This window comes from Aplidium turbinatum, chromosome 13 (assembly GCF_918807975.1).
Source record: "Aplidium turbinatum chromosome 13, kaAplTurb1.1, whole genome shotgun sequence".
Classification (NCBI taxonomy): Eukaryota; Metazoa; Chordata; class Ascidiacea; order Aplousobranchia; family Polyclinidae; genus Aplidium; species Aplidium turbinatum.
This window is the reverse complement of record NC_137484.1, coordinates 5,027,755-5,053,386: the sequence shown is the minus strand read 5'-3', so window position 1 is coordinate 5,053,386 and position 25,632 is coordinate 5,027,755. Positions and strand designations below refer to the sequence as shown.

Genomic DNA, 25,632 nt, shown 5'->3' with positions numbered 1-25,632 from the left:
CAACTCAGCAAAACGAAACCGGCAACGCATTTCAGTCTTGCCATGCAAATTACAGCTTTGATTTCAATAAATTGTTACGTCACAAAGGCTTGGAACCGCAATGTTTTGCTAGGGCATATGAAATCACCAAAATATTTCCGAAAATAAACAAAAAGAACTTCAAAGAACTTAGGCGATGTAGAGAAAATATCTTACACAATAGATGCAGTAGGTGCACAATATCATATTTCGTCACAGACTTCTTTCAAACAGTTTTGCTTTACGATTTAGACGCAAAAATGGGCAAAAATGACCAAAATTCTGTAATTTGATCTTAAAATATGATATTTTGACCTTGAAAATGACCTCAGGTATTGTTGAAAGTAACACTATTGAACTCGCCATCCTCAAAAACCCTAGTATAGAATCCAAGATTGTGTTTCTAGCTTCTCTAGAAGTCATTTAAGCCAGGACTCAAGTTAATCATTCAGACTCAAGTTACAAACCCCGAGCATGGGAGGTTCCAGTTCTTTACTTGAGGAGTCTGTGCTACTGGGTTATGGACAAAAGTGTGTTGCCAAGTTCGAAAAGTCGTACGTAATGTTAACCATCGCATCAACATCACATAACGTCTATTTAAGGTTTCTATGTCAGATGACTCACGCTGTTAGTTGCAAGAAGAGTTAAAACGTCACCCAACAATAATCCACAAGTCTCTAACTCCTCTTCCTTTTCCATGAGATCTTTCAAGTATAGAGTCACCATCTTCAGCAAGATTAATCGGCAGTCTACAAGTGGAAAATAAATTATGGTTAAGTCTCTCCGAATATAATCATTTTTCAGATTTATTTTCATACGAGGTATACAATACACATATCGCACGGAGAAAACAATCGATTTGTAAGGTAAAAACAGGTTGGGAGAAAACTTATATTAACATAATTCAACAAGGTTGTATCGCAGCAAAATGAGTGCAGATAGTTTGAAAGCAGCATTCAAATCCTTCAAAAACCATCTAAACCCGATCTGTCGGATAGTGTACAGAGAAAAATAAACGGAGCTAAAAAAATTTGACCACAAGTATATTGGCTCATCACAATTACCGGTAAAACCAATGTGGCTGTACCTTTCATCTTGAAGATATCACTGTGGACTATCTCGAGCATGCACTGGAGCTTCTGCTTGATCAGTCGCTCTGCTGGCACGTTTTGAATCAGTTCCAGCAACAAAAGACTGAAACAAAATTGAATGCATTTCACTGCTTTTTCGCTCCAAGTAGTAAAAAAATTATATCGAAATGAGAAACGGAAACACGATCAACTACAAACTGAACGATCAAGATGTCGCTGCCGAATCTTCAATACAAAGCACAAAATGCAGCGGAGTAAATCAGAATTTATTATGCATCTGTTCGATGTTGTGAGCTCTAGTACAGAGTTGAATTAAACGTATTTATTTTAGCGTATAAATGCTATCTTGTAGCATGCTGGGATGGTAGACAAAAATAGTAAAAGCAATCGATTTTAACATCATCTTGAATAAGTTCATGAAATAAAATGTTTTGTAGATGCTTGCATCCTGCTATTCAGAACTAACCTCAACTCTTTTGGTTCAAAAACAGTGACGGTGTCCTTGATGACAGAAGGGACGCATTTCAAAGCGAACGCCTGACAAATGAGTTTGGTTTAAATTAAAGTTTAACTTTAATCGATGAGCTGGTGGATAGCAAGATATCAAAATCAAAAACCATGGTTCGATTCTAGATGTCAGCGCTTAAGGAACGCACTTTTATTTTTATTACTTTCATACGAAAGTTGATGCTGTTAATCTAGGTGACTGGCCTGTGTCAGTAGTTCAACAAAACTCACAAAACTGCGAATAATAAGTATCTAAAGACGCTTTCGATGCGCCTAGTTTTATATCGCATCATTTGTATCATCATCATCATAATCCATCGTCTGTTTGTGTCCCACTAGTGGGGGTGGCCGATTGTTTCCGCGCAGCAATTGTTTTTATCCCTTTTCTCCATTTCACCCTGTCCCTTGCATCTTCCTCCTTCAGTCCGATTTTTTTAAATTCATCCTTCACTTGTTGTTTCCACGTTCTTCTTGGACGACCGCGTTTCCTCTTCCCATCCACCTTTAGATCTAGTGCCTTTCTAAGAAAACTTCCTTCCTCCCTCCTTATCACATGTCCATACCACCTTACTCCATTTTCCCTTGCCATTTGGTCTATGGTCTCTCATCTCTAGCACATCCAACAACTCTTCAGTCCTTTTTTCCCTTCTCGTTTTCACCCCACACATTGCTCTCACCATTGACCTTTCCGTTCTTCTCAGGATTGCCAGTTCACTCTCTCTCAATACCCATGTCTCGCTACCATATAGCATTGCAGGCCGCACACAGCTCCGATATACTTTGCCTTTCATCCTTAGTGAAAATTTTCTGCCATACAACATTTCCCCACACTCCCTGAACTTTGCCCAGCCCAATCTTGCCCTTGTTGTCACCGCTGCTTCACATCCACCACTTCCATCTACCCGATCACCCAGATAACAGAAGTCTGTCACTGTTTCGATGCCATGGCAGAACTCACCATCATGGCCTTCCACTTCATTCCTTCCTTTACTGCATTTCCCACAAACAAAACACTTCGCCAATCTTGTTGCGGCTCTCTTGACATTAGCACATCTTGCATGTACCCACTTTCCACATTCCTTGCATTGCATTGAATTTCTCATCACTCTCTTGCCACATATTCCACAGGGATCTACTTTGCTCTCAACAACTGTTCCTTCTGCTCCACTCACCATCACTTTTGTTTTTTCAAGATTCACCTTCATACCCTTGGGTTCAAATGCTTCTTTCCATTTCTCAAACTTTCTCTCCAGTCCCTCCATACTATTACTTGTCAAGACCAGGTCGTCTGCATACAAAATTTCACTCAATAAGCCCTCCCTCACTCCTTCAGTTACAACGTCAACCACAATAGCAAATATCAGAGGTGACAAAACTGATCCTTGGTGTACACCAACCTTCACAAAAAACTCGTTTGAATAATTTGATCCAACTCTCACTTTTGTTCTTGCATCCTCATACATAGACATCACAGCTCTCACTAATACCTCTGGTATTCCTCTTTTCCTCATTGCCCACTCCATCACTTTCCTTGGTACTCTGTCAAATGCCTTTTCTAAGTCCACGAAACACATATATAGTTTTCTCTGCTTCTCTCGGTATTCCTCCTGCATTCTTCTCAATATAAACAGAGCATCCACTGTACCTTTTCCTGGCATAAATCCAAACTGCATATCATTTAATTTCACCAATGTTCTCAACCTCTTCGCTCCACAATTTTCATTCCATGCTCTAGTAGTTTTACACCTCTATATGCACTGCAACTTCTCACATCCCCTTTTCTCTTGAACAGTGGAATAACAGTACTATGCTTCCACTCCTCCGGCATTCCCTCTCCATCTAATACCCTTTGGCTAAGTTGTAGCATTACTTCAATTCCCAACTCTCCACTTGCTTTTATCATCTCTACGCTCACTTCTGATGGACCGGCTGCTTTATGCAGTTTCATTTGCCCCATTGCCTACACCACTTCATCACGAGTCACCTTTCCCACTGGACCCTCCACCAGATCAACCTCTGTCATATGATCCCATACATTCTCCTTATTCATAACATTTTCCATATGTTCCTTCCACACTTCTCCTCTGCTTTCCGGGCTGAAATGCAACTTCCCATCTCCACTCCTTATACATCTTCCCCCTACAATATCTTTCCCATCCTTTTTCATTTGCTTTATGAGTCTGAATACTTTGTTTCGGCTTTCCCCCATTTTATTAAGTTCCTCCTCAGCACCATTCTTCATAGCTGTATGCCAGTACAACACTCACCAGGAAACCCAGTATATTGACAAAACTGAAACACAGCAATATCCGTTCTGGATTTGTAGAAGCATTTAACTCAGAAGTTTAAGCAAAAACATATTAAATGATGAAGAAACACGTTGTTTTATGATAATAAAACTTTTTTCTGGTTTCCTGATAATCTAATACTAATTGCTTTTATCACAAAAAACGTGTGTCACCACCTAACTTTGCACTGCAGCAAGTCAACCTGTTTACAAATTATAACCTCCAGCAGCAAATAATAGAGTACTTGCTACAATAAGCGATAACTAAAGACATACGGTATAGCGTGAATCTTAAAATAAGTAATAATATTCTTCTGATCTAAGTTTATAAACAAAACCTACAGCCGGTATACACAAGGGGTCAAGTGGTTGTAGGCATATTAGGGTGTTTCATTTTTTCACCATTTTTGAAATTCAAAATGCCTGGGGTCCCATCTGGTGGTATTTGGGGTAAAAAGTTTATACCCCAAATTTTTTTCAATCATGACGTCATATTGAGGTGGTCCACAAGGTTTGAAATTTTTGGGCCTCAAAATCTCGAAATTTGGCCGTATCTCCGGAACCGCTCATCATAGATCGACAAAATTAGTATCAAAATGCGCAGAAGGGTCGGTTTCCTATACCTGATGTAGAGAATATTAAGGTCTATCTGCTTCAGAAAAAAAGTTATTTCAAAAAATCTGATTTTCGGTCTATTTTCTCCTGATGAACAGAGATCAGGTGATCAAGGTAAGAAGTTTTTCTGTATTTTTCCATCTTTGAAGCTGCTATTGCGTAATAATAGTCCTTGCTCGTTTTGCAAGAGATGAAATGGTAATTTGAAGGTATTACTATTATAATATTAATGTAACCGTTGAAGAAGAGGTATGCTGCTGACCTGCTTTAGATTAAGTGTCATTATGGCATAAAGGTCAGGTATTAGTAAGTCGATGCAAAACTTCAAGGAATTGGAGAGAAATGTGCTTCCCCTTAATTCAGATATAGTCAGTCACTATTTTTACTTGAGGAAGAAAGTAGCCGAAACTAATCCTAAGTTTTTGAACAAAATACCCCATTTCAAAGATTTAAAAGATGAACTGCTGAAAGATGTAGTTGGCATATGGAACAAAGCTGGTCTTCCAGTGCTTAGCAAACAGAGAAACCTAGCACTTCTGGCATACAATCTGCCAAAGCATCGGCACTACTATGTTTGAAACAGAGAAAAATACATGAAGTAGTTAGATGTCTACACAGTAGCGAAAGCGACTCTGATGGTGACATGAATTGGGAAGATGATAAGGAATACAAGCCTCTGAAACCAGCTGTTTGAGGAAAAGTGTACAAGAAAGTACATTCTTTTTCCATAAATGATAGAAGTTGTGTACTTGCTGATCGTAGGATGACTTCGGTACGCCAGCAGTCAGATCTTATGAGGTCGGTTCTTGGAAAAGATCAAGTAGCTGCAATGCTGCACCACCTTCGACAGTATACCGCCAACAACAAAAAACGAGAGAAAAATCTCTGATGGAAAGTGAGAACCTTCTCAACTCAGCTTCTGCCATGCAGTTATGTTATGATTGGCGCGTTGTCGATAAAATAGATAGATACGTTTTCTTGGGTCAACTTGGTGATGATAATAATGGTATAAAACACGAAAGTGTGCTTGCTGTTAAATCTTTTCCCAAAAATGTGTCGGTCACTGCAGAACTGATTTTTGGCACCATCATCCAGTAGGCTTGCAGAGTTCACCTATCTCAAGTATATTCAGTCATGGCTGATACGACTGCTCTCAACACAGGAAAAAAGTCCGGAGTCAATACTCGACTGGTCAATTATTTTATTGGTGAAGTTGGTCATGATATTCATACCCTATGATATAATGCATGTTCCACATAAACGAAATATATATATTAGGGTGTTTCATTTTTTCACCATTTTTGAAATTCAAAATGCCTGGGGTCCCATCTGGTGGTATTTGGGGAAAAAAGTTTACACCCCAACTTTTTTTCAAATATGACGTCATATTGAGGTGGTCCACGAGGTTTGAAATTTTTGGGCCTCAAAATCACGAAATTTGGCCGTATCTCCGGAACCACTCATCATAGATTGACAAAATTAGCATCAAAATGCGCAGAAGAGTCGGTTTCCTATACCTGATGTAGAGAATATTAAGGTCTATCTGCTTCAGAAAAAAAGTTAATTCAAAAAATCTGATTTTCGGTCTATTTTCTTCTGATGAGCAGAGATCAGGTGATCAAGATAATAAGTTTTTCTGTATTTTTCCATCTTGGAAGCTGCTATTGCGTAATAATAGTCCTTGTTCGTTTTGCAAGAGATGAAATGGTAATTTGAAAGTATTACTATTATCATATAATATTACCGTAATGTAACCATTGAGGAGAGGTATGCTGCTCAGTGCTCACCTGCTTTAGAATAAGTGTCATCATGGCATTAAGGTCAGGTATTAATAAGTCGATGCAAAACTTCAAGGAATTGGTGAGAAATGTGCTTCCCCTTAATTCAGATATAGTCAGTCACTAGTTTTACTTGAGGAAGAAAGTAGCCGAAACTAATCCTAATTTTTTGAAAAAAATTCCCCATTTCAAAGATGAACCAGAGGATGAACTGCTGAAAGATGTAGTTGGCATAGGGAACAAAGCTGGTCTTCCAGTGCTTAGCAAACAGAGAAACCTAGCACTTCTGGCATGCAATCTGCAAAGCATCGGCACTACTATGTTTGAAACAGAGAAAAAGAAATGAAGTACCGGTAGTTAGGTGTCTACACAGTAGCGAAAGTGACTCTGATGGGAATTTGAATTGGGAAGATGATAAGGAATACGAGCCTCTGAAACCAGCTGTTTGGGGAAAAGTGTAGGCTACTAGAAAGTACATTCTTTTTCCTTAAATGATAGAAGTTATGTACTTGCTGATCGTAGGATGACTTCGGTACGCCAGCAGTCAGATCTTATGAGGTTGTTTCTTGGAAAAGATCAAGTAACTGCATCACCTTCGACAGTATACCGTCAACGACAAAAAACGAGAGAAAAATCTCTGATGGCAAGTGAGAACCTTCTCTACTCAGCTTCTGCCATGCAGTTATGTTATGATGGGCGCGTTGTCGATAAAATAAATCGATACGTTTTCTTGGACCAACTTGTTGATGATAATGGCATGAAGCACTAAAGTGTGCTTGCTGTTAAATCTTTTCCCAAAAGTGTGTCGGTCACTGCAGAACTGATATTTGGCACCATCATCCAGGAGGCTTGCAGAGTTCACTTATCCCAAGTATATTCAGTCATGGCTGATACGACTGCTCTCAACAGAGGAAAAAAGCCCGGAGCCAATACTCGATTGGTCAATTATTTTAATGATGAAGTTGGCATGATATTCATACCCTTGAATGCATGTTCCACATAAACGAAATATATCTTTCCCATGTCATTTCTTTTGTGGACGGCGCCAAGAAAGGTCCTGGAGCAATGCAAAATGGGCCTTTGCTTAACCAGATAGCAAGACTAGACAAGCCCAGTACTGAAACCTCAACACCAACTATTATTACGCAATAGCAGCTTCCAAGAGTGGAAAAATACAGAAAAACTTTTATCTTGATCACCTGATCTCTGTTCATCAGGAGAAAATAGACCGAAAATCAGATTTTTTGAAATAACTTTTTTTCTGAAGCAGATAGACCTTAATATTCTCTACATCAGGTATAGGAAACCGACCCTTCTGCGCATTTTGATACTAATTTTGTCGATCTATGATGAGTGGTTCCGGAGATACGGCCAAATTTCGTGATTTTGAGGACCAAAAATTTCAAACCTCGTGGACCACCTCAATATGACGTCATAATTGAAAAAAAATTGGGGTGTAAACTTTTTTCCCCAAATACCACCAGATGGGACCCCAGGCATTTTGAATTTCAAAAATGGTGAAAAAATGAAACACCCTAATATATATCAGATCTTTCCCATGTCATTTCTTTTGTGGACGGCGCCAAGAAGGGTCCGGAGCAATGCAAGATGGGGCTTTGCTTAACCAGGTAGCAAGACTAGACAATCGCAGTACTGAAACCTTAACACCAACTATTATTACGCAATAACAGCTTTCAAGAGTGGAAAAATACAGAAAAACTTTTATCTTGATCACCTGATCTCTGTTCATCAGGAGAAAATAGACCGAAAATCAGATTTTTTAAAATAACTTTTTTTCTGAAGCAGATAGACCTTAATATTTTCTACATCAGGTATAGGAAACCGACCCTTCTGCGCATTTTGATACTAATTTTGTCGATCTATGATGAGCGGTTCCGGAGATACGGCCAAATTTCGAGATTTTGAGGCCCAAAAATTTCAAACCTCGTGGACCACCTCAATATGACGTCATAATTGAAAAAAAATTTGGGGTATAAACTTTTTTCCCCAAATACCACCAGATGGGACCCCAGGCATTTTGAATTTCAAAAATGGTGAAAAAATGAAACACCCTAAGGCATATGTATCGTTAATACAATTGCTTCTCTTTATTGGGTTTGAGCATTGGGCCACACTCAAAATGAGGAAGCAACAATATATACCTGCAATGCTGGGTCAGCAGATATGGACATTAGATTGTTGATTGATTTGAAGATATCTCGAATCCCTTCTTCAAACGACTGGGCCTCTTTGTCGTCGAATCTTCATGACAAGATGTGTTGTCAAATGGTTGTTCAACAAAACTGTGCGCACAATGAACGCGAAACAGCGTTTTTCCAGTGGGGTTCACCGAAGTGCCATAGATAAAACAAGGTCTTATGATTGCGAAACAAATGTTAGAAATATCATGCTGCAACGGAGGATGCAATAGACCGGACTAGCCAGTACCCAGACAGTAAATCTGTCATTTTTATATTGATTCAACGTCTGCAGACGTTGAATCAATGTAAAAACGACGAATTTTGCTGCCTGAGTAGCAACTGCACAAACTTCATTGTGTGGTGGTTCTTGATGTTCGTGACTACGTTATGACGTCAATTACGCAATGACGTGTCAGATCAACGACCTATGGAAAGCTTTTTTGAACAGAAAATATAAAACCTCAAACTCCACGTGAAATTCCAATCAAAACTTAAAGTAAAAACGATACTTCCAACTTTTACCACAAGGGAGGTACAAGCTTGCTTGGAGATACAAGCGATTCGTTGATGCGAATCTTCAAAACTTTCTCAAAGCAGCCAATAAAACAACATAATATCACGTTGTTTAATAGCTACTGTTACAGTGAAACATCATAACAGTATATTTAATTTATAGTTGCTTCTGCTTTACCCGTTATTAACATCAAGATAAGTGCTAGATTACAAATCAAGGTATCCATCTATCACGTTGCAGCAGTGTACACTTACTGTTGAAACAAAATACGAGACTTGACAATGAACTTGAACAAATATTCCAAAGCCTTCAATGCCTTTAGCAAAGGTTCTCGAAACTCTTCACTGTTCTTCTCCGCCTTCTTCAAGTAACTTATGAGAACCTTGGTCAACTTTCTGCAATATCCAAACTACATGTGAGGCGACAAAATATGAGCACTTTGTGTCAGAACAATGTTGCTTCGGTTGACAAACAAAAGGTGTTTACGGTTACAATATATGTACATGTTAGCATCAGTTGTGGAGAAAATATAATACATCTGAACAATATTTACCCATTTACATTTAATCCAACGTCTTATGACGATAAATCATCATCATCATCATCAACCAATTTTGATTATACAGGCTATGAATTAATCCTCATGTTGAGGGTGTAGCCTGTCTGTCTGTCGAGAACAAAGTCTTCCCCTCCACACCTCGCGATTTATTGGGTTGGCAGAGTCCATGTTCAATTGTTCAGGGCTACAAGGTCACGTTTTACGAGTTCTTCCCAAGAAAGTTTTGGTCTACTCTGTATGGTCTACTAAAATCTATGTATAAAACGATAGTAGTTTTTTCATTGTAAAATATTTCTCTCTTTTTTTTTAAAACAAAATTTGAAATATAAATGAACCTACTCGTAAGCTAAAGTTGCGCTGAAGTGCTGGTCGACATAGCTATCCAAGACGTCACGAAAGTGTGAGAACTTCTTCTCGGCGGTCAAGGAGATAATGTAAACCTAAAAGTCGAAAGATGATGATAAGGTCTTGTCATGGAAATGAAACGCCAAATCCTCGCATACCTAGTACATCAATTATCTCCCGAGCACGCTTTAACGTTCGCGTTTTGTCGCTTCTATTTCTTTCCGGACCCCTGCTATGCCATGGCAAGTGATATTGTTTGATGGTCGGGAATAAAAACATGGATGGTGATGAAGTAATTGAATTACAAAAAGTCAACATCGCTTTCACGGGTAATGCTTGTTTGTTGCATAGTGACGTCACAACAGTGAAAGACACGATGCATCGCAATGGCACAGTGAATAGCGAGCTGCAAGATCGGTCAGAATATCCCTCACTGGTTGTATTGCACGCATGTTCACAGGTGGTCAGCATTAAAATCACTCAATTACTATCTTAAGCAACGGTTTGTTTTGGTCATGATTCAACCTATGGTTGGTCTGGTTAAGTATTTGCGAACAATTGGTATTTGGCATTGGTAGGTACTGATTCCTCAGCATATGTCGTCACGGCACATCAGACACACAGAATCACCCACGTTGAAACGGCGGTAGAGGAGATGTCATATTAAAAACGATCCAAATTCAGCGCTACGAATTCACAACCATTCTAAACAAGTATCGAGTGGATCTGCCCTAGACAGCAAGTCAATCGTTTTTTACATTGATTCAAGGTCTGCAGACGTTGAATCAATGTAAAAAACGACTGATTTGCTGTCTGGGGCGTTCCAATTTGCTACATACCAACGCGTTGAAGACCAGAGAGTCCTGTCCACTCTCCATCAATATGTTGAACAGAGCGTCCAAGGTGTCTTGCAAGAACTGGGAATTAAACATAAACTTTAATGAAGGAAGCTACTATCTTCAGTTGAAATACAAACCTGGATAGACCTACCGTCTATTCATAAAAGCACGAGGCAAGGAAAACCTATTTCATTTAAAATTAAGTTGTAGTACTGATGATGGTATAAAACTATTTATCAGAATTGGAAGTGAAGAAAGTTATCTATTGAAGAAACTAAAGCACAATGGAAATAATAATTAATTTGTAACGTTTGCATCTCAAGATTAAGAAATCTTTATTTGAATAGTTCAGCCAATTTCTTAGTGCTGCTCCAAGAGGTCACAACAAGTCGGCTATCTCTGCACGACTTCGAAATCGCTCTGTCGTCGCTGGTGATAACGTGGGGTTAAAGTGCAATAGCAAGAACAACGTAGGCCTCTCAGAAAGCAACATATTTGCTTTTGGTACACAAAAAAGCTTTTCACTTCAAATGGCTTGTCAAATGGAAAATATAAAATCCCATAAAAACTAAAAATTAAAACATAATAGTTATGACAATGATGAACTAAATGGAAATGATAAACGTAATAATAACCGAGGATGTATGTATTTCGTGTGAGGTCAAAAACAAGCCACAACACAGCAAGCAAATAACAAGAGGTGCACTATTTGATGAAGACAATCCAATATATTAAACACACTGCACGACGAGTTATAACCAACCTTAACAATCTCCTCGCCATCAACTTTAACAAGGGCTTGAAGCTTTTTTGCTAAGTTTTTAGGTTGCGCTTTCCACTTTAACAAACCGAGCAAATCAACTGTAAAAGGATCGTATGTGTGGTGATGTTTGCTTTCGCATCAAGTTGCATTAGTTGCAGATATACGTTGCTGCAAGAGCTATGTCAGGCCAACAGTGAGTATCTCTGCAATCTGCATTATTGACCTAAATCGACTCCCTAATGAAAATGTAGACCTTCTAGAATCATAGAACTGCTATTAGGACTGATTGAAGTTGGATGTATATAACACTGCTTTAAGGGACAAGCACTAAGCAATGTTTGACAAGCTCTGGTGTTAACCTTGCGTGAAAACAACATCAATAAACATAAATATTTTGTGCAAAACGGCTAAATCAGTCACATCGAGCTCATTGTGGGGACATTGTCAGATTTCACTCCGAGCCGAGTTAGCTGAAAAGTGGGGAGACTGAAAACGAAATCATTCGAGATAAAACTAATATAATTATTAATTAATAGATATTTTATATTTACATGACCATGATGGCGTAGCATTTCTTATAACATAGGCACACCATGGAGTTTAAATGTTCAACATGATGCAATATGGTAATAATCACCCCTCCACAACCCTAGTTCTACGGGTGAACTTATTGAAGAATGCTTTCTTACGAAATGGCTGGTCTGCTTTGCCCAAACTGTAAAAGATCATGCAGTTCACAAAACTAAACTTAAAATGATAAATGACAAAAGAATATAAAAATGAATAAAACTCACACGGTCATGCGATTTGTATGTTTCCAGTCACCAAACAAGCTCATTTTACATTGATTCAACGTGAGATGAAGTTGAATCAATGTAAAAAAGAACTGATTTGTTGCTGTCTTACCCGAGCAAACACGGGAACCACCAAGCTGACAGTCAAACAATGTTAGAATGTAAAATCCCAGACAGAAAAATCGACCATTTTTGTATTGATTCAACGCCTGCAGACGTAATTTTTGACCAACGTCTGCAGGCGTTCAGTCAATGCAAAAATTACGCATTAAGCTGTTTGGGAAGTGATTACGTTCTCATGTAATGTTTCACATGCAAAGATTATAATAGAAAGAACATTTCTTACTGTTTTGGGTCAACTTAGTAGAGCAAACAAGTGTCGAAATTTGGAAAGAATCTCGGCTACTCAGGGAAAAGCCCTCCACTTTTGGGCCGTGGTGGGGGCGGGGGTGACTGGGGGAAGCACCGACCTTCGCTTTCCCATTGACTTCCATCTCTTCTTTGGTCGAGGGAAGCGAGAGATATCTTTTAGAATCGTTCGGCTCAATCTGCCGCGTTTCAATCTAAAATTGACAAAAACATTATTCAGTTGTGAAAACATCCAGGACAGCAAATCAGTCTATTTTTTACATTTACTTGTGGGGACGTTGAATCATTGTAAAAAGGACTTATTTCCTGGTTAGGATGCTGTTCAGTTTATCTTAATATTACTCGTCAAATATTCAATAGATTGAGTTTCGCTTTTAGCAGCATTATCCTTGCTTACTTCACACATATTAACGACCTGTTTTAGCCTGATGCTGCAAGTCCGTTGTGGTAATAACGAATAACACTGCAAGTGCACAGCAAGTGTAATTCGCTATTACCACAGCGAACTCGCAGCATCAGGCTAAAACAGGTCGTTAAAATCTACATTGTGAAGTAAATATTCAATAGCCTATACTGATACTCGCTTTATAGACGAGCAAGTTATGAGCGCCATCTTGTAAGGTGGTTCCTTCCTTCCTCATTAATTTGACGTAGGATAAGCCGAATTCCCGCTCCGCCTTGTCCTTGCTCTCCATGGTGGATCTGTGTCGGAATGTGAAGCGGAGGTGGGCGTTGTAGAAGTCCTCGATCGGGATTTGAACCTAGAAGATGAACGAATCAAATCCCAACTGGCAAAATCTATCTTTTTTTCCTCCACGTTTGTAGACGTCGAAGCAATGTAAACAGACAGACAACAAATTTTGCTGGCTGGAATTAACTTTGTTTCAAAGCTGCCTGAGCCACAGAAGGGGTAGGTAGCCATACAATGATACAAGGGTAAGCTACATCTTCAATCACTGTTCAACCTAACCGATGCAACGTATTTGCGTCCAGTGCATTTATGGTCGCATTGATATTCACCGATAGACAGATGCTTATCCAGTAAGTGACGCATTGGTGGATTAATAATGTGAAGTAATGTCAGAAGTGTTTAAAATGTCGAATGTCAGACCACAATCCAAGGCGACGAGTTATCCAAATAATTGCAACAATATAGAATGACCGACACCGAATGTCATTGTTCATTGTATGATACTTGGTGGCAACAGTGGATCAGCTCAGGGGGGGTCTGAGGCGGTGTCCAACGTTTTTTTCGTAAATAGTTGTTCGTAAAACAATTGTTCGTAAACAATTGTTTGTAAAACAAAATTATTTCTTCGTAAAACAATTCTTCATAAAGCATTTCTTCGTGCATGCAATTGAGAATTGATGTATACCAAGAAATGCTTTACGAAGAATTGTTTTAGGGATTTAATTTTACGAACAACTGCTTACGAACAATTGTTTTACGAACAACTGTTTACGAACAATTGTTTTACGAACAATTGCTTACGAACAATTTACCTATAACCGTCTGAGGCACCAACCTTTACAGTTTCGTTCCACTTTGGGGTCTTGTTCTGGTAGTAGATGTGCGACCGGTATTGGTTTTCGGGGTCTTCCCCAGAACCCATGCTGACGACGATCTGATGAGAATGAAGGGTTGATGAGAAAATTTAGGAGGCATGGTGAATAAAGATTAGCTTCCTAAAGAGGCGACATGCAGCGTTGACCAAAACTTCTTATCAAATGTACATTTGTTTACCTCTCTTAACATATAAAATAACGTATCAATGACCGTAATGCGATTTGTGTATTGAAAGTCTCATGAAAAAGTATGAGAGGTACAAACTAAAAAAGCATAAAAGGCTTTGGTCGTTTCGACGTTAAAAATCGTTCGGTAACTGTTATAATGCTTCCTACCGGTATCATTGCACCTTTGTCGTTGCAAACACACATGGTCACTTCCACGTTCTTCTGGGACGCCTTGCCACCGCGATCGAACTCGCCCTGCGCAACATACAGGTGGTTAGGTCTGAAGCATGGCGACCTTTATACACAGGCCATGGCAACGCGCAGCTTAAAATTTGACTGAAGGCCGATCTGTTAGTAGCCAAAATCGCGAGTATAAGTTGATAGTTTGAGTATTAGTTGATAAATAGAGTCTCTGTCTATATTTTGTGAGAGCTTGAGTTACTTTTGTGCTGTTTTTACCATTCAAATAACGGAATAGATTTTGGCACTTGTACTGGAAATCCAAAAAGCGTCTGGCAACACCAGTATTTCGGAAAATATTGTCATTTTGTCAACATAATTTTAGGAGTTTTGCAGTGATTTGGGATTCAGTGATCACACTTTGGCAATTTAAACTGTTTAAATTATCATTTAAAAGGAATATAAAGTGAATTTAGCTTACACTTCAAAATTGAAAATACATCGGCCTTCAGTCAGCCCTCCAGTTCCTACGTTGTCAAGGCCTGTGTATACAGATCGCCATGGTCTGAAGTCATACAACTCTTCACTTGGACAAATATTTTAGAGCATTTAAGGATGTACGATAATGATAAGTACCAAGTGTTTCGTAAAGTTCAAAACAAGCAAGATTGCGAATATTCTTTTATAATAAAGTATTAATTTTGATAATAAAGTATTAATGCCTTACTGATAACTCAGTTAAAAAACTTCATTGAACGCCAGCTTAGATTAACTAAAGAACCAGCTTCCGGATTGCTGGTGCATGGTGCAAATAGTCAAAATCGTTGCAGTCTTCAAGCTGAATTTTTACGTTAATTAGATGTTTGATAAAGTTTAATGAACGCAACAGTGTTCAGCACAAACGTCAAGGTCCACGACGCAACGCGCCACTTCCTGACAGGAAGCATTTGTAGAAGCAGACGGAATCAAAATACAATGAACTCTAAGTTGATTGGATTACAACCAACTCTACATGATTTGTTGATTGTCTGTTTGAATAAGCATTTATTAACACTTGTAATGACAAAAGCTCTGAACAAAATTGGGTTCCTAATTCGAAATGTTGTTTGCTTTTGTTGATAGAACTCACCAAAAGATGCATTTCAAATCGGTTAAAATTAGACTTCTATCACAGCAATTCTATCACTGTAAAATACAGTGCGTTTAAGTCGATATTACTCAAATAGTCTAATCGACAGCCTCCAACTGGTGCTGGCACTAACGCACTTATGTTGTATGCGTACAAGTGTGGCCAGTGGCCACCAGCCTTAAACGTCTTGCACATTAATTATATCAAAACAAGAACACCTCGTAATCATCTGGAATCTTTTGTAGACTTCCTCACAAACATGACGTATTGTTTGTGGTGGAACCGCTTGGTGATAACACAGTACAGACAGTCAGACCGTTAGAAAATTATATAACAAATACTAAACAGAGTGCACTCAGAAGACCTACTTGAACAATAGTGACGTATAGGTCATTCCGTACGTCATCGGGCATTATGATCTCAGGGAAACCCATCTTCCTCACCACCGCTGAGGATCTGTCCACCAGATGCTGGAAGTCACGACGGATCGTCTTCAGATCTCCATCCAACATCTTCATGGACACCCATAAGCCTGGAAGTAAAAGCACATTTGTAAGGTGCATCAATAGGTTAAGCATAGATATTTTTAAAAATGAACAAAAATCTATAACATTACGATAGATTTCACAACAATAGTTTTTGAGCATTTAAGTGACAGAAAGCTCCATAAAGCTATTGAAGGCCAACCAAGCAACGGGGTAATCCACATTGCAAGATGGCCGTGGAGCTGATTTGAACAAAAGGTAGTTTTTATAGCATGCGAAAGATATCGCCTTTAAACTCTAGCTTTTTCACAATGTGGCACGAAAGGAAAATAAGTCACATTATTAAGATCATACAAATGAATGGAGGCTTACAGACTAGTGAGCAATGAATTGACAGAACTTAAATCAGCATATTTCACAAACCTTGCCCTTTGTGGTTGATCTCCCCACGACTGGCGATGGCCCTCACTATGGTCTGGTGGAGACTTTCATTCTCTCCTGACACCCTGAAGTTTGGTGAAGTCAGTTATTGTTGCAGCAAAACAGAAAGACAATTTCAAATGTTCTAACTGAACAAGCGTCCTTTTAACTTTAAACATACTCTCAATGATTCTGCACAGCTATCTGCCACCGACGCTTCATTCCTTCGCTTGCAAGATAAACTAGTTGTCATCATGTAAGCGATATGCGATGGGTATGACCACACCGATGGTACCACAAGTGTCTTTGAACATTGTAGTTGAAACAAGCCACGTAGTTCACTGGGATCTTATTCTTTGTACACGCTCTTTCAATTGCTTTAAATTTTTTTGAACATTCTTTCAATTTTAATTTTGTTCTTCGGGTTAAAACGCATTTATGCACTTGATTTCCAAGAAAAAGTTGACTTTCGATATTGTTACAACGTCTGGCAACGTTGTAACGACGTAAAAAGACAACTTTTCTTTGTTATTTCAACCTACCACCGATGAGTACTCACTGCACAAAGGGTATGAAATGTTGCACCGATGAGTACTCACTGCACGAAGGGTATGAAATGTTGCACCGATGAGTACTCACTGCACGAAGGGTATGAAATGTTGCACCGATGAGTACTCACTGCACGAAGGGTATGAAATGTTGCACCGATGAGTACTCACTGCACGAAGGGTATGAAATGTTGCACCGATGAGTACTCACTGCACGAAGGGTAAGAAATGTTGCACCGATGAGTACTCACTGCACGAAGGGTATGAAATGTTGCACCGATGAGTACTCACTGCACGAAGGGTATGAAATGTTGCACCGATGAGTACTCACTGCACGAAGGGTATGAAATGTTGCACCGATGAGTACTCACTGCACGAAGAGTATGAAATGTTGCACCGATGAGTACTCACTGCACAAAGGGTATGAAATGTTGCACCGATGAGTACTCACTGCACGAAGGGTATGAAATGTTGCACCGATGAGTACTCACTGCACGAAGGGTATGAAATGTTGCACTGATGAGTACTCACTGCACGAAGGGTATGAAATGTTGCACCGATGAGTACTCACTGCACGAAGGGTATGAAATGTTGCTTATCCTCATTGTTGTCCTCGGTACGCCTGAGAATCCCTGTGATGTCCATCACTGCTGCTCCGAATGCGCGACGAAGGTTCAACGTCATCTTCTTGTTGTCCGTGTCCTTCAGCTCCATGCGTCCTGGTGGCAATGACGTCATGTGATGATGTCATAACACAAGGCATCACCGCACCGGACAGAAAATCAGTCGTGTTTTACATTGATTCAACATCTACAGACTGGGGCGTAATGCTTCAAATGCTGTTGTCAATGCGCTTTTACAAGAAAAACCGTACATTTGTTCCGTTCATCACGCAATTAAGACCAAGCCATTCAACCGAAACAAAGTTAGAATAAAATTGTTTATTTTTTAGATGGTAATACAATAGTAACCATTCTTATAATAGAAAACTATCTATCTCTCCATATGACGTCTCTTGTTTCCCACATTGCGAGGGTTGGACGCCAACGAATGTCTACTTTGTCCGATGGCAAATTATCATCAATCGCCATCATCCAAACTGCTGCGTGATACATTTGTGCCATTTTCTTAGGCCACGATTTGCACTGATGATTCGTCTGATGGTGAGTTTTTAAGTAACGAAATTTTATTGTAAATACCGAATGAGACTGTTCACAAGGTAACGTAAACTTTATTGGTTAAGTAGGCTAATAAGCGATTTTAACAAATTACTTAATTGATTCATGTGAATCTACTAATAGACATTCAGGCTTTAAAAATCGAAGCACATAATATTCTTACAACGCATACTATTAATCATCACTATTACCTTAAAGCCATATTAATGTGCGAATGGTGGCGGGATGGCGCAGCAGATAAGGCGTTGGCTTTTCATTAATGCAAACCTGGTTAGACTCCCAGCATAAGCTGGTTGTTGATAAACACCGCTTACCTCTACCTAGGGTGTGATAAATTGTGTAGGCATAAGCATAATTGCTGCAGGAAAGGCGGCCGAGAGAATGGAACTGGCCACTACGGTATACCGTTTTAAAACTTTTTTCAAATTTTCCAGTGAAACCAATTTTTTTTGTCGAGAATTAAGCTAATCTCAAATTTTGTTTTCCTACTCCAACAATTCAAGATCCCAACTCAAGAAAGAAATTTGGTGTAAAATCATGGTACTGGGGAGGAGAATTTTAACCACTAAAAAGGACTTTGAAGCTTTTTGCAGTTAGTATAAGTAACATTAAAAGTTAGATATATAAAAAAGTGTGCCACAGTGATCACTAACCTGGGGTTCAAAGTGCTATGGGGCTGGAAGGGCCCCAAACAGTGGCTGCAAGGGCCCCAAAAGTGACCTAGTCAGCTTTATGAAAACGCTGGGGGTCGACTTGCATTATAATTGCAAGTTCAATAATTAATCTCATTAGCAAGCCCAAAGATACTTTAGCCTTGCTTCAATGTTATAAGGAATAACATATTGAACTGTTTAGTTTAAAGATTGTCGGTGACATGGTCCATTGGTTCAGCACTGCTTGCTGGTAGGTACTAGGTAGTCAACTCAAACAGGCCACTCAAAATTGACAAACATGAAGAGCTGTTGCCTGGATGTGCAGCTTCTCATCCCAGCCGTTTTGTGACTTAGAATGAGTTACTCAGTACTCATTAGTCTCTGAAACTAATAGTTAAAAGAAATCAGGCAGAAATACGCAGAAATACCCTTTTCCGAACAATTAATTAATTTTTACTTCTCAAATACTTGACCCGTTGTGCTGTGTAATTTTCAGTTACCATTTTGTGTGAGCAAGGCAGTTTCTCAAATGTTTAGATTTGACCATATTTTTGCTGTGATACTATATGATTCTTTAGCATTTCTTTTAATATGTATTTTCTTATAGGCTTGAAAAGGGCTGTATGACTAGCCGAAAACGTTCGCTTTTTTATAATGTTAAATGTAGTGTTGTTGCTGAGTTATGTCTATGATTTAAAAAAAAGGCTCCAGCTCCAGAGAAAATGCTTGGCTCCAGCTCCACAGCCCTGAATGTTGCTGCAATAAATTTCAATCTTGTTGTTCGTTTTTGATGTGATTATGTGCTTTTTGTGTTATGGTAGCGTTTGAAATGTTTGTTTTCAAACTGATATTTCAAAATTTTGGTGTAGAAAAGCACCAAAGGAATGCATTGAACATTGTAGTACTGTAGTAGTGTAAATGGTTTCATACAGTGTGTACCAAAAATGTATCTACTTTTTTGTGTGCTCAGTACTCAACTTACATGTTCTCGTAAATAAAAAATGAACAGAAGTTATTGTTGCACTTGCTAACATATTGGGTTTGGTGCCTTTGAAGCAGAATCAAGAAAATAGATCAGTTAATGCGAATCGAGAGATGCGTTTATTTTTTTGGTACACACTGTAGATAAGGTTTGTTTAAATGTAGAAAAGTGGCAGTTGGGACCTCGAAACCATGGAGTTGAGAAAAAATATTTCACATGTGGTCATAATTACTTATTTCCCGACAAAAAACAATGGTTTCACTATAGGTTGTAAAACACTGTACACCCTACTCTCCTTAGTACCGAAGGCTTGTAACTACAATGAGAACCTTATCTTCTCATATCCTACACTTAAATCAAGTATTGGACCACCTTTACCTTTTTAATGTGCGAATGGTTGTTTGTTTATTTGATAATTTTGGACAACACAAAATTGTCAACAATAGCAATTAGCAACCATAACAGATATAAACAGTCCAATAACATGCCAACATTGATCGCTTTAGCGAAACGTTTTAAAGCACTTATATTTTTACGATACAAATGCTTACGCAGTTTTATTATTAGTGCCGTTTGTTTTCAGCTTCACTGAAGGTCATCTAGCTGCTAGCTGATCGAAATTGATTAGTAAGAAAATAAATTTGTTTATATTACAATCCATGCAACCGAGTCGTTCATATCAAGCATTGTTGTGGGTTTTACAACTGTCAGAAGATATTTCATTTTCTTGACTTACGCTATAAGTAACGTTTGCGAGTAGAACGTTGCTCATGGTAGCTCAAAGCAGCAGTTTTTCGTCTGACTCTCTTCAGGAGCTATCGCCACAACAAATTCGAGCTTCGAGCTACCATGAGCAACATTCTACTCGCAATTTCAAATTTTGTACCACCAAGTAACGTTTGGGTAACAATACTCAATGATTGCACATGACATGCGTAACAACAGAAGATGTCCTGTTCGGGATTGCATTTGTAATAGCAGATGTAATGTAGATTCTAAAAGCTGCACTTTTCTAAAAGAAAATTACTTAAAAATATCAAGTAATGGGAAAATTGCAAGTAATAAGCAAAGGTTTTCAATTTTAAAAAATGATTAGATAATTACTTGAATCCACTCCTATGACTTATATGAGTCGTCATACAATAATTATTTAATACCTTTCCGGACGATCTTGCAAACAAGGTAAATCTTCTCACGTGACAAATCCTTACTTCCCAAATCCTGAAGCAATCAGAAATAGGATTAGCTCTTGTAACTAAGCTAGGACCCAAACTACATTAACCTATTCGACCGCAACATGTTGTTTCTAGGGTTGGTTAAGCACAATAAAATCTCTCTAGTAGCCTTCCAGTGTAGTCCGGGGAACATCGTAAACCTGGGGTGGTAAAAGGGTAGACCCTCGGCCCCAGAGGCTCACACGACGACGAGCAGAGTAGAATAATTTAATTTTGCTCAAAACGATAAGTTTTCGAAAACATCCTCTAAAGTTTAAACAAAAAATCAGGTAAATTTGTCAATGCCTCCTTCCACAGATTCCAGGAAAGAACAGACATGCACTGTTTGCTTTCCTTCCCGCATGATTGCGCTACAAACCATCACTTTTAATATCTCAGTCTCTTATCACTGGAGAATAATACTGCTTTAACTTGCGCTACAAACCATTCCTCCGTTTATTGGCTGAAGGTTAATTTTACTATACAAGTTCAGAGCAAACGACATACTGCGGCACATAGTGAAGCAGATGTGGGTATTGTTTTTGCTAGCCACGAAGAGCGTTGTCAGTTCAATATGTTACCAATTCCGTTTTTCATAATAAAAGTAGATGTGCGAAGGCTTACTCTTAATTAAGCTCATAACAAGATCTACAGTACTGTACTGCAGTTGGTCAATATTCAACACTGTATCAGTGTATCATAAAGAAAACGGAAATTAAATAAAAAAAACAAATGCACGGCACATGATCTAAGATACTCAACTGTAAAGACTGCGTTGAGATTATTGAGCATGTCGATGTTCTTCGGCAGGCCCTGGCTTCCCCAACGCACGAAATAGTTTTCACTGGAAAAACCAACAATGAAGGTTTATGACATAACCCACGTTTTATGTACTGATGGGTAGTTTGTTTGAAATTGCATTGGAAACATTGACGTGAACTACTACTGGTACGTGACAAGATAAGCGAATCCAATCATCAACAAGACACCACTGTGGCTTGGCAAAACACAGCGGGTACACTACAGTGATAAAGCTTCGTGTCTTCAAATCAAAATAATTTAAAATATCTGAGAGCCATAGAACAAGAGATCACTAAGCAATTATATTTTCTACGAATGGTTAATGCACATTCATTACGACAAACCTAAGAAAGGTGGATTCTTTTCCATCAAACAACGCCATAAAGACGTCAGCATCTTCTCCGATCCGACAGACAAAGTTCTTTATGCTAACAAACAAGCTGAAAGAAACATGCGCAGTTTTAAACCGTTAGGTAATAATGATGATGTTTGTCCTTCGTTTCTGAAGGTGGCCATTGGGCAGTGAGTCTGAATCTAGCCTTAGTAGGTAGTTATGGTGCATGGATTGGATGCAAACATGGCTGATGAGACTTGTATGAGCGGTACAGTTTCTGCTGCAGAATGGACACGGGAAGGATAGTTAGCTGGACTTGAGATCTTGTTCAACGCTCCGACCTTGTGCTGATACCGTTTTTTTTGTTTTTTTTTTATTGGTACTGATGGTTATGTAACAGATTTAACATGGCAGGCAATGTGTGGGTTCTGAAATCGAATTGGAAAAATACTTCGAAAAGTGAAAATTTATGTTGTTGTTGACAGTTAACAAAAACATATTGTTGTTGTTTCCAACACTTCATAGTCACCTTATGACGTGAGACTTCCTTGTTTCATGCGAACTTTCAACAGTCAATTCCCTGCCGCTCTCTTCCATCGTGTCCTTCTCTTTTCGTTTGTCCACTTTCTTTGCAGCAGTTTCATGCTGGAAGTATAAAAGAAATTTGTATTAAAGAATCGCAAGTTATACCAGCAATCCAGCATTGCAACAAAATCAACCCGACTGAAATTACATTCACAAAATAAAAAGTATCAAAATCTTACAACCTTCAAAATTTACCATGATGACAAGACATTTTTAAATACATTTCTTAAAAATTGAATTTGCATAAATTCTGCTTACCATTCGAAAAACCTCAACAGCGCTAAGGTTCCTGATGTCTGCTGGCTGACAAGTTTTCTCGTTTCTGATATTCAGGTCCAGGTTGAGGATGCTGTTCCCATAGTCCACCAGGTCGGCTACTTGGTATGATATCTTTCGCAACTCATCAGCGGGCAAAGTCCCGGAGACAACTCTTTTCCTCATCTCGATCAGCTCCCTCATCATCGTTCGCACGTTATGAAATACAGTAGTGATTTGATTCCTCTGAAGATGAATTTATATTTCTTGCTCAAGCAAACTTTCCGTACAGTCAATAAAAGCACTATCAGGGTAAGTAACATGGTTGCTTGATAAAAACATGTCGCCAATCGCACCTATGACGTAAGCCGCTTTTTACCTGCGACTTTCCATTCTACCAGAGCTCTAACAATAGTTTTGGCAGTAATCTGTGAAAAGCATTTGTTACATAGTTTCTATAACAAGCCTCAAGTATCACACCTTGTTGTACTACAACAATGATTGTGCACATTAGTTTAAAGGCGTCCATGCAATAAACGCGGTAACAAGATCAAAGGCTTCACATTTTACCCAATTCTCATATGACGTCAATTAATTATGATGATGCCTATTTTTTCGGTTAATTTTGGCTCAGCTGCTTTACCTGAAACATCTTTTTCCAAATGACTCCCCATTCCCTCAAGATGTGAGTCACCTCATGTACAATTGGAAGATCTGTCGGGATGATGCTTTCCTTTTTACTGGAAAACCAAAATTAACTTTTAATGACGAATGTAAAATTTTTTATTTAAAATTTAAAAACAATATTAATACATGTTGAACTTCAAGGCATGTTTTTCAGCCACATCACCACTGATATGACTACAAAAAAACCAATAAAAGTATCTATAGACTTATGTGACTAAACAAAGGCATTCAATTATTATGAGAGCATAGTAAGGAAAACGTGTTACCTATGGAAAGGAATACTAGATAGTATCAGAAAAGAAACTCAAATATAGCACTAAGCCATAACACGTCTGGATTCTCTCAAGTTGAACGTGCAGCATATTGATAAGATAAGAGTTCAATTTGGTTCAGCCAACTTTGCCTTGAATTTGAAAAAAATGCGTTATAAATTGTGCTCACCTTCTGCGTTCAACAATTGCTTCTTTTAAATGGATGTAAGATGCCGGGAAAACGCCCTACAGAAAATAAAAACAAACTCGTCATGGCCAACACAGTTTGCTACGGCATATGAGCCAAATTCATGAAGAAATCCTGTGAAAGTAGCAATGCAGTGCAATGCAGGCCAAGGGAACAAGTAAAGTCAAAGAACTTAATTTCATGCCATTATACCAGATATCAAATACAAAATAAACTTTGAGAAACTGAGTTCTACTTTTTTTTATTTCTTACTAAAAATCATTAATATAGTTTTTATGTGAACATCTAAGCAAATAAAAACAGTCCCACAATGACAGTCAACTCAAACGTTGGCTCAAATCAAACATTCAAACTACAAAAAAAAGTTCACTTCCATTCAATTCCAAACACTTCCATGCAGTTTTAGATAATGAAATACCCGCATTGTGTTATATTGATATTATTCAAGCTACACGTAACAGTGTCAATTTTATTCAAAAATTCTCTTCTGTAATGCAGACCACTTTTATAATACAGTATTTTCATTGCAAAAAAACAAGTTTAGCCTATGGCTGAACAATTGAACATTGTATGGTAAAATCAAGATTCAGAAAAAATCTACTAGTTACCTTGACAGCTGTGTTCAATATTACAAATCCTTTGTACCATGTACCTGAAGAAAAGTTAACATTAATGAAACATAAATATATAAATGCAACACAAAATACAGTAAAACATTATAATAGTATTAAAAGGTTTCTGCAGACTCTTAACCTCAGTTCTGGCTTCTCGGTGTTTTGGGAATTGCTAATCATAAATAATTGTAGGATCCATGTAAAAGGATTCAACCAAACGTATAATAACACTGGTCTACAAATTTCAACTTTTTTTTTCAGGTTTGGGTTTTGACAACTGATTTTGGCTAATTTTGGGGCGCTGAATCCAAAAATGAACTCAGATTTTCTCTATCACATCAAGTTTTCTTTCTATCGTTGCCATTATTTTACGAAATTGACCAATTTTACCCTTTTTAGTGCAGTAAAATGTCAAATATAATTATTTTCTGACAGCTATAAACTTTCAAACATACAGATATTTTTACACTAAATTCATAAATTGGTTCAGATTTGCTCTAAAATAAAAAAAATTTCTGTTATGATAATCGTAATAGGACATAATGGAAATTGGTAGCGTTGAGTTTTTCCATGCTGGCTTGAACTCCCTGTCTCGGCTTCTCAGGCGTTATCTGTGGGTCAGCTGCTATCTCTGTGCAGATGGAATATCGTAGGAAGACAGCTGGTGGGAGTAGATTTGACTTAGTAATAAATT

At 38.4% G+C, this 25,632-nt stretch overlaps 1 protein-coding gene across 1 annotated transcript in view; it reads right to left on the bottom strand.

Annotated features, from left to right (window-relative positions):
* LOC145782560 (dedicator of cytokinesis protein 1-like) overlaps positions 1–25,632 on the bottom strand; it is a 48,471-nt gene that overhangs the window by 17,810 nt on the left and 5,029 nt on the right. Inside the window, exons 3-25 of the mRNA XM_082594366.1 lie at positions 24,933–24,976; positions 24,307–24,362; positions 23,822–23,918; positions 23,182–23,424; positions 22,868–22,983; positions 22,349–22,444; positions 21,966–22,047; positions 21,147–21,210; positions 17,748–17,895; positions 16,632–16,714; positions 16,092–16,255; positions 14,583–14,669; positions 14,207–14,305; positions 13,265–13,441; positions 12,658–12,874; positions 11,518–11,615; positions 10,755–10,832; positions 9,910–10,010; positions 9,266–9,406; positions 8,459–8,558; positions 1,576–1,646; positions 1,106–1,212; positions 643–767 (exon numbers count right to left, since the gene is read on the bottom strand). Coding sequence (XP_082450492.1) covers positions 643–767; positions 1,106–1,212; positions 1,576–1,646; positions 8,459–8,558; positions 9,266–9,406; positions 9,910–10,010; positions 10,755–10,832; positions 11,518–11,615; positions 12,658–12,874; positions 13,265–13,441; positions 14,207–14,305; positions 14,583–14,669; positions 16,092–16,255; positions 16,632–16,714; positions 17,748–17,895; positions 21,147–21,210; positions 21,966–22,047; positions 22,349–22,444; positions 22,868–22,983; positions 23,182–23,424; positions 23,822–23,918; positions 24,307–24,362; positions 24,933–24,976 — 2,594 coding nt within the window. The remainder of the gene's footprint in view (positions 1–642; positions 768–1,105; positions 1,213–1,575; positions 1,647–8,458; positions 8,559–9,265; positions 9,407–9,909; positions 10,011–10,754; positions 10,833–11,517; positions 11,616–12,657; positions 12,875–13,264; positions 13,442–14,206; positions 14,306–14,582; positions 14,670–16,091; positions 16,256–16,631; positions 16,715–17,747; positions 17,896–21,146; positions 21,211–21,965; positions 22,048–22,348; positions 22,445–22,867; positions 22,984–23,181; positions 23,425–23,821; positions 23,919–24,306; positions 24,363–24,932; positions 24,977–25,632) is intronic.